The sequence below is a fragment of the Saccostrea cucullata genome, unplaced genomic scaffold, assembly GCF_032062105.1.
Source record: "Saccostrea cucullata isolate Sc308-1 unplaced genomic scaffold, CSIRO_AGI_Scuc_v1 ctg18159, whole genome shotgun sequence".
NCBI lineage: Eukaryota > Metazoa > Mollusca > Bivalvia > Ostreida > Ostreidae > Saccostrea > Saccostrea cuccullata.
In genome coordinates this window covers 1014-10581 of record NW_026925735.1, presented here as the reverse complement: position 1 = coordinate 10581, position 9568 = coordinate 1014, and the positions used below count along the sequence as shown (strand labels likewise).

Below are 9568 nucleotides of genomic sequence, written 5' to 3'. Positions count from 1 at the left end.
AGAAAAAATTGGGAGTAGCCTTTATTGTAATGAAAAGGGAACATATAAAAACACAAAAATAGGACTTATTTTATCCAACTAGACATTTTTATACGTCTCAATTGGTTTACATAATGTCAAAAAAGATTGTACATAAAAGACTGTATTAGTTTCTAAAAATTAAAATAATTCTTACATTATGAAATAATCTTTTTCTCTATGCTTTATTTTTCTCTTAACACACGACGTTGTTTTACGAAGGGAAAAGGGGGGGGGAGCGATAAAAAGGAGACAACATTAAGAATTTTATTAATATCATGTATTACATAGAAAAATAAAATATTTTGGTGGTTGCATATGAATGAATTAGAGATTTATTATTTTTTTAACTTAAGCTAATCCATGCAATTTAATTCTGCAGAAAAAGGGGTGTGTATAAACTCTTCATGTTCATGAGAAAGACTAAAATCGTTTACTTTTAGTTGCATTGTTTGTTTGTTTTCTCAAACTCATTATTTGAAATAAAATCAGATGAAATTAATGAATCTGTACCAAGAAATTGATACCTCAAAGTTAATAATGTTCTTCAGTTGATTATTAATTTAAAAAGTTTGAAACATGTAAATAATAGAAATACGAAAATGAGCCAGTTTAATAGCTACCAAGTATGCAAGATCAGCGAAACATTTTAGCGCAATTTGACGTCATTTTAATTATGACGTTATTGTATTAGTCGACGCTGCGTTAAAACGTATGCACAGATCAAGTAGATTGGGCCTCGTTAACACTACTAAGTCAGAAACGTACTGACATTCCCATTTTTTACTGACAAACTTAGAAAATTACTGACAATGTGCTGTCGTTACTGTAAAACTTAGACAATTACTGTCCTTTTTACTGCCGGTACTGATAAACTTAGAAAACTGCTGACAATCTTAGTCGGTGCTGATAAACTTAGACAATTACTGACCCGTTTACTGTCCCTGCTGATAAACTTAGACAAGTGCTGACATTTACTGATAATTACTGTCCCTATTGTTCTCTTTTTCGGGGAGGCTGCAGCGGTGTGAAAATGACTGCGTGTTATACTTTGTATTTAAAAACAGTCTTATTTTAATTTTTTATGAAAAAAAAAAATCCCAGGCCGTTATCATCTTTGAATCTAAATATTATTGATATCTGTAAAATAATTCAGAATATGATTTGAAATAAACTATGAGTAAATCAAGTTTAAATTTATGTGCTGAATATATCTATCCCTGTTTAATTAAAGAATTAAAATTAATTAATCATCAAGTTAGTTTTCATCTATTTATTTCTCTGACTTTAATGTTGAGCCCCCCCCCCCCTGTTTTCACGATCGGAAAGTTGTATCAATTTTCTTTTCACAAACAGGACAGATTTTTCTTGTTAAAAAAGGAAATCTTCTAAATATTGAATAATTACTGATAGGTAATTCAGTTTCCTAATGTTCTCGGACATCTGTACAAGTCATATAATTATATACCCCTGGTTAAGATTTCCAGTTTCATTTGCTCATACGGGAGTTCCCCTATTGAAAAGTACAGTGTTTCATATATAAACTTGTACTATGCCTGGTTAATTTTATCACTTAAAACATTATTTCTAAATGAATGGTTGGTTGGTCGCTTACGAGGGGTTCATAAGTACCCAATGTCTGTAAGTCCGAGACTGATAATTATTTATCAGACTAGTAATAAAAATTCATGTACTAGCAATTATAGAAATCTTACGGAAAATATTTATATTTACTAGGTCAGCGGTAATTAGCAGTAGCACCATTCTCAAATATTTTTCTTCTCTCTCTCCCTCACTCTCTCTCTCTGCCCCCCCTCTCTCTCTCTCTCTCTTAAAGATACAAACAGTATTGACACTTTAAGTTACTTAAATACTTGAGAAGTACTGCGTTTATTCACATTGCCGAGGGGGTTAGATCACTAATTTAGTTTTTAAACTTAATCTTTAAGTATTTTTAATCATGATTCAATTTTAACAAAAATATAACATGTTTCGTACCTCAATTTTTCCCCTATAGCTATCGGTAAATTGGAATTATTTTAATTTTAGGGTGTTATGATGTTACATAATAATAAGGCAGAATGCGGACTTGTCTAGTTAAAATATTTTACGAAGTAGTGAAAATTGGAAGTCATTAGTCCTTTGAACCAGTGTCACAAATATTTATTTCGAACCCTCTAGCATAAATGTATAAGCCCCCCCCCCCCCTATGCACACATGTTACATGAAAAAAAATCTAGTATACCGGTACTTGAATATGCCTTATAAAAATGTGTAAGTTTTTTGAATGATGCAAATTTCTTTGTCCATTTGATCAATTTATACCCCACCCGTAATCATTATTTAATTGATTCAGGTTTCATTAACATCTTTCCTTTTCATAAGATTAAGATTATTCGCTAACTGTAGGTTCCCACCATCTTCCGTGACGAGTTACCATTCATCTCTCTCTCCCTTCTGTTTCTCTCTCTCTCTCTCTCTCCAGAATATCAATATCGACCAAAGCAAAGTTTAAAATACATGTATAGTTAAACTCCGGCTGATTTTTTTTTACTGTCATATTACTGCTGCATATAAATTGTGTTTGATTTTTTATTGGAAATATACTATGACCTATTTTTATTTTATTGATAATCAAACAAATTCCTCACTCCACTGTCCAACACATACACTAACACGACTTAACAAAAAATATTAGGGACCAGTAATTTTTACGAAACTTTGGATGTCATGTACCCCTTCTCATATATTTATTTTGCTTAAATCTCTAAACAATTTGTGCCTTTCCCCGGTTGGTTTTTACATCAATCTTCTTTTTCATTAATCGTTAATTTTATCTTACGTCGGTATATTAAAAAAAAATTATTCATTTAATCTAAGAAGAGGTTGAAGGATTGTAGATTGCATATTTATATTACGTATGTGTTGGTGCTGAATTTCTCAAATTCAAACTGTCTTGAAGAAGAGTCTACCTGTCGCCGTAATGTTGCGTAACTAACTTCCCGTGAAATCCGGCGAGTGTTTTTCTGTAAAATACGGCAGTGACACCTATTGTCTTCTTTACCCGCTACCGTACACACTCAGATTGCCTCAGGCGATATCTTCTACACACAGGTGCTTCACAGAGTTTCCGATTGTTGAATGATTATGTAATTCGGCTGGATACCAGCTAAACGACTTGAAAAATTTTGGACGAATAAAAAGCACAGTGTTACTGTAAAATCTTGATACATGTACTGGTTTCAATACCGAACAAAGCTATGAAACGTCGATTTATTAAGTTAATTAAATTTATTAATTTTTTGTACCTAAACAGATAAAAAGGAGTACAAACTTAAACACGACAGTATTAATTGTGTGTTCTTCTTCAATAAAATAAATAAGTACTGTTCATCATTCTTCATTTAGTTCGCACGTGCACCCCCTCCCCCATTTTAATTTGAAAAGACAAAAAGAAACTAGATCCATGTGAACGTCTACCGACACTCTAATTGAAAAGAACATTGAAATTAATTTCTATCAAAGTTTTGTTTCAGGAGTATGCATAGACAAAAGATGATAATATAAAATGTCATAGTTTTTCATGTATTTGAATTAAAATAACACTCTCAGGTGGGGATCCAGAAAATCCAGATTCGAAAATCAGCTAAAAGATGTACATTATTTTAGAAGAATAATTTGGACAGTAACTAAATCAATGAATATCAAAGGATCAATGATCAATGCTGGCCCAAAGCCCCCCCCCCCCCCCCCAATGAATAAAATAAAAAGTTTTTTTTTTATTTAAATCCCCCGTCTGTCTTTTAATTTTGGTTTCTTCTTGCAAATGCTTGGATTCGGGTATGTTTGACTGCACAAAAACAAATGTGGGCAGCCTCCACATAATTAAAAATTTTACATAATATGAAATCTATAACAAACGCCTTTCCTCAAAAGGGGGCACCCACGGCCTCACCGCGCTATGAGTTTATTAAAATTATTCAAACAAATTTGAATGAATTAAATTAAAATTGAATAAAACACATCTAACCTAACAGTTTAATTCTTTAAATTAATGTTAAAGAAATTCAGGGAGTCAATGTTAATTAAGAAAATATTATAAAATGCATGTCATGTAATAACAATGTTTTATTATAAAAAGGGAAAGACCTCTGTTAAAGCCATATATGGCGTATGTACAATGAAAATTATTAGACTAAAATTATAAAATCTTATTATTTGTATCATTACTTTATATAGAGATAGAACTTTTCCGTTAATTACAAAATCTAAGTCAATTGCGTTATAAAGATATCACAATTTAATGTGGATTCTCGGAATTTTCTCCGACTCGGAAGAAAATACAAAAGATTTAAATAACACATTACAGAGAAGATAAAATTGTATTATTAGATTAAACGAGGTGTTCTCCGTGAATTGTATGAAAAGCTTTAATTTGAATGTATTAACTATATTTCTTTACTTTAATTTTGTATTTTTCAAAAATATATTTCTTTGATCAGTTACACCGTACGCCATATATGGCTTTAAAATTCATATCTCACTACTAAAGGAAGATTTTAATTTTTTTTTATTGCTTATCTTTTTTGAAGGTTTTAAAATTTTATCCCTTCTCTTGAAAATATTTTTTTTTACAAATCAATTTTCTGTAAATTGATCAAAGAACCTTTTTTTTCCAAAGATATCACCTGGACATAGTTAAAAATTATAAGAAAAAACAAATAAATGAAATAATAATCTATGTTAAAATAAAAGAAAATCAATTTCACACCGCTGCAGCCTCCCCGAGAGCGAGAACAATAGGGACAGTAATTATCAGTAAATGTCAGCACTTGTCTAAGTTTATCAGCAGGGACAATAAACGGGTCAGTAATTGTCTAAGTTTATCAGCACCGACTACGATTGTCAGCAGTTTTCTAAGTTTATCAGTACCGCCAGTAAAAAGGACAGTAATTGTCTAAGTTTTACAGTAACGACAGCACATTGTCAGTAATTTTCTAAGTTTGTCAGTAAAAAATGGGAATGTCAGTACGTTTCTGACTTAGTAGTGTAATCCTTTATAATTTAGAATTTTGGTCCCTTTTTTACATCTTCATTGGAATCGTAAATGATATAATAACCTAATGAACATAATTATATAAGCTTGATATTTTGCTTTTGAAATTGATTTTCAAGATTTACTGTTTTAACCGAAATTTTGGTTGAATACATACTGATTTCGCAAAGAAAAAAAAAATTGAAATGTTAAAGTCCCTTAAGTCTTACCAAAATTAAGATAAAGAAAATTCCCACCGGTATTATAACAATTAGGAAATCAGGCGTGTTGACTGATATCACAACCAAAATGGCTAACAAGGTAAATAGCATCACAGCCCCCAATATGAAGGTTCGAGGAAGGCGGTCATCTAATATATCTATATCACTAGAAAAACGATTCATGATCCGACCCACAGGTGTTGTGTCAAATAACGACATTGGGGAACGTAAAATACAAAATAACATGGAGGAATGCAGGGATCCGGAAGCAGTTATCAATCTCGTGAGTCCAAGGAAGGCAAACAAGAACAGGAAAATTCCTGGAATAGAAACATCAATAAAACATTTTATCTTAATAAAGTTAGGTAATTTAAAATATTGTTAATATTTTGCATTTTTATCTTTTGCATTTTAATCTGACCTTGAAGAACTCCTAGGACGGTATAAATTGCCAGGTAGTAGTACTTCCGGTTCGAATATTCCTGTGCCGTGACCAGAGAATGATTTTTGATAATTTCATCCTCAGTCCAAAATGTCAACCAAAAATTACCATAGGCATTGAGTCCTTGAAAAAGCATTACAAACAACATTGATAGGACGGTACCGATCACTCCCATTGATTTAATGTAGGTAAAAATCACGGAAAGTTTAACCTGAAAGAAACAGTTCTTTATACAAGTTATCGAGCGTTTTTAAAATACAGAACACCTAAGAATAAATATTACTTCTTTTTAAAATTCATTTGTTTTAATTTCCTATTAAATATTGGAACATTTGAAATATTTGATATAAAACAAAGATCTGTGGGGAAAAAGTCAATTCTTTTTGGAACATATTTTAGAAATTTAGTCTATTAATTTTTTGAGTCCATACCGTCCCCTCCGCCGATTTTTCGCCTTGGATCAGTTTTCCATCTGCTGGTTCGGACTCTCCGCCACTATTGTATGGTAGGATCCGCCCCTGTGATGGTGATCTCTGGAGTATTTCAAGCGGGTTGATTTCGTCCTGTCTGGACGAATCTTTTTTCGTGTTTGACCTCGAAAAGTGTCGCTTTGATTCGGCATTGTTCATGGACTTCATCAAGTGATTACCTGTTTCTACTATTGGATGTGATTGTGAGAGTCGAAGTTTTATGTCTGTTGGAATGGAACATCGAGAATTTCTTCGCAAAGATACTTTCCTGAAAAAATATCCATGATACCATCAATTTCTTTTCATGAGTATTTATGACTTTTTTCCTGTAATTTCTAATTCCTTATGATGGAATTAAACCTGCATGACCATGGAAATCGAAAGGAGGGAGGTGGGCAGTTTAACCTAAGATTCATGTCCGTCAACACAATAATTCTTATAGATATATCTATTAATTTTATAAAAATCCACACTAACTCGTAAATGTTTGTTTTCTTAACCTACAGAAGTTTGTCACCACATATTTATTTGTTCAGATATATATCAGAAATATTTAAGGCCTTCTTTAATCTACAGTCACATATATAAACAAGAGGCCCATGGGCCACATCGCTCACCTGAACAATGTGGCTAGGAAAATCAGTTTATTATTGAAAAGCTTAAACCCAAAAGTGGTCCCAACTAATCCTTAAAGAGTAGAGGGTGGGATTTGGACAAACTTGAAACTACGCTAACTAAGGATGCTTGCATATTTATTTGACTACCTGTGGCTTTATTGCCCTTTACATTTGAACTTACATTGTTGCCACGCCCTACCCTACGGGGTCATCACTTGAACAAACTTGAATCTACACTACCTGAGAATGCTTTCATATGAATATGATTAATCATGGCTTTCCCATTCTTGAAAAGAAGATTTTATCTACATGTTTCTATGTAAAACTTTGATTGCATGTTTTGGCCCTGCCCTATACCCAGGGGTCTTGATTTGAACAAACTTGAATCTACACTACCTGAGGATGCTTCCATATAAATATGACTTATCATGGCTTTGCTATACTTGAGAAGATTTAAATTTTTTTTAAATATATTTCTGTGTAAAACTTTGATCAGCCATTGTGGCCCTACTGGGTCATGATTTGGACAAAACTGAATCTCCACTAGCTGAGGATGGCTCAATATAAATATGAATATTTAAAGAATTCTCCGATATATATCTATTTTAAACTTTGATTGGCCATTGTGGCCCCGCCCTACCCCTTGGGGTCATGATTTGAACAAATTTGAATCTTCACTACACGAGGATGCTTCCATATAAGTTTCATTTTTCCTGGCAAAGTGGTTTTTGGAAAAGAAGATTTAAAAAGAAATTCCTATATATTTCTATGTAAAGATTTGATCGGCCATTGTGGCCCCGCCCTACCCCTGGGGATCATGGTTTGAACAAACTTGAATCTACACTACCTGATATTGCTTCCCTATAAGTTTCATCTTTCCTGGCACAGTGGTTCTTGAGAAGAATATTTTTAAAGAATCCTCCTTTATATTTCTATGTTGAACTTTGATAGGCCATTATGACCCCGCCCTACCCCTGGGGGACATGATTTGAATAAATATGAATCTACACTACCTGAGGATGCTTCCCTATGAGGTTTATCTTTCCTGGCTTAGTGGTTCTTAGAAGAAGATATTTAAAACGTACCACCAAATTTTAATTATTTCTAAATTATCTCCCCTTGAATAATGGCGTGGCCATTCATTTGAACAAACTTGAACTCCCGTCTCCTAAGGATACTTTGTGCCAAGTTTGGTTGAAACTGGCCCAGTAGTTCTTGAGAAGAAGTCGAAAATGTGAAAAGTTAACGACGACGACGTAAACGCAGGCGACAACGACGACGACAACGACAGACAACGGACAAAGTGTGATCAGAATAGCTCACTTGAGCCTTCGGCGCAGGTGAGCTAAAAATCATTCGTTTTAGTAAAGAGGAAAGGAAATTCATTAACGAATACAAGGCACTCAACACATAATACCTTGTACTTTGTTGTCTTGAGAGATCCGAATCATCGGCAGACAATCCATTGTCCGGCACAGACTCAAGCTGTTCCCACATCTCATCCTTTGTCTTTGCAACTATAAAAAAATAATCAAAGTTCCAGTAAAAGTGAACAAATTATCTTGGCAACTACGATGGCTATGAAAATAGCAAACATCGATCCAGTAGTGATTGAAAAGCGTAAATACATAAGTGGTCACGACCTACTCCTAGAAAAGGAGGGGGTTATGATTTGAAATAACTTGGATCTACACTTACAAAGAATTTTTTGCCATACTTTGGCTTTTTTCCCTATAAGTCTTAACTTTCATTTTGGCCCCACTCTACCTCCAGGGGTCATGTTTTGCACGAACTTGAATCTACATTACCTGAGGATGCTTCCATTTAATATGACCAGTCATGGCTTGGTTGATCTTTTTTTTAAAAAAAGTAGATTTTTCCTTTATATTTCTTTGTAAAACTTTAATCGTCCATTGTGTCCCCATTCTGCCCCCGGGGTCAGGTTTTGAACAAACCTAAATCTACACTACCTAGGGATGTTTCCATTTAAATATTACAAGTCATGACTGTGTTGTTTTTAGAGGAAAGTTTTTTTTAATGATTTTTCTTATATATTCCTTACATGTAAAACTTTGATCGTCCATTGTAGCCCCACCCTACCTCAGAGAACATGATTTGAACAAACGTGAAACTACACTACCTCCATTTCACTATGATTAATCATGACCTTCGTTTTCTTGAGATTTTAAAAGATTTTTTTCTTTTATATTCTTAATATGTAGTTTTGATCGTCCGCTGTTGACCCACCCTACCCCCGGCGGTCATCATTTGAACAAACTTGAATTTACACTGCCTGAGGATGCTTCCACGTAAGTTTCATCTTTCCCGACCCAGTGGTTCTTGAGAAGTCTTTTAAACATTCCGCCAAATTTTCACTATATTTTAATTATTTCTCCCTTGAAATAGAGCAAGACCCTTCATTTGAACATTGAAACCTCAGAAAATCTCACTTGAGCATGGTTCTCGAGAAGAAGTCGAATATGTTAAAAGTTTACAGAAAGTCAAAGAGACAGACAGACGGACGGACGTACTGCAGACAAATTGTGATCAGAAAAGCTCATTTGAGCTTTCACTTCATTTGAGCTAAAAGTGGACAATTCATGTTGGCAACTCAATGAGAAAATTAATAGCAAAATGGACTCCTATTATCTAAACAACTTGTGACAAGAAATACGAATAGAAAAGACCTCTTCCCCTTATATATTTGCTACTTAAAGTGAAATCTGATTATAAGTGAACCCCTTATCTTAGAAGCCGAAAAAAGA

General features: G+C 33.5%; 1 protein-coding gene across 1 annotated transcript; it reads right to left on the bottom strand.

Moving 5' to 3' along the window:
• Positions 1-5283: 5283 nt before the first annotated feature.
• LOC134269685 (ATP-binding cassette sub-family C member 3-like) lies at positions 5284-8667 on the bottom strand (the record flags this gene model as incomplete). Its single annotated transcript, XM_062751891.1, has 4 exons — positions 8221-8667; positions 6148-6454; positions 5696-5927; positions 5284-5594 (listed from the first exon to the last, which is right to left on the bottom strand). Coding segments are annotated over exons 1-4 (930 nt in total), but the record flags the coding sequence as incomplete, so codon positions are not given.
• Between the last annotated feature and the right edge of the window lie 901 nt (positions 8668-9568).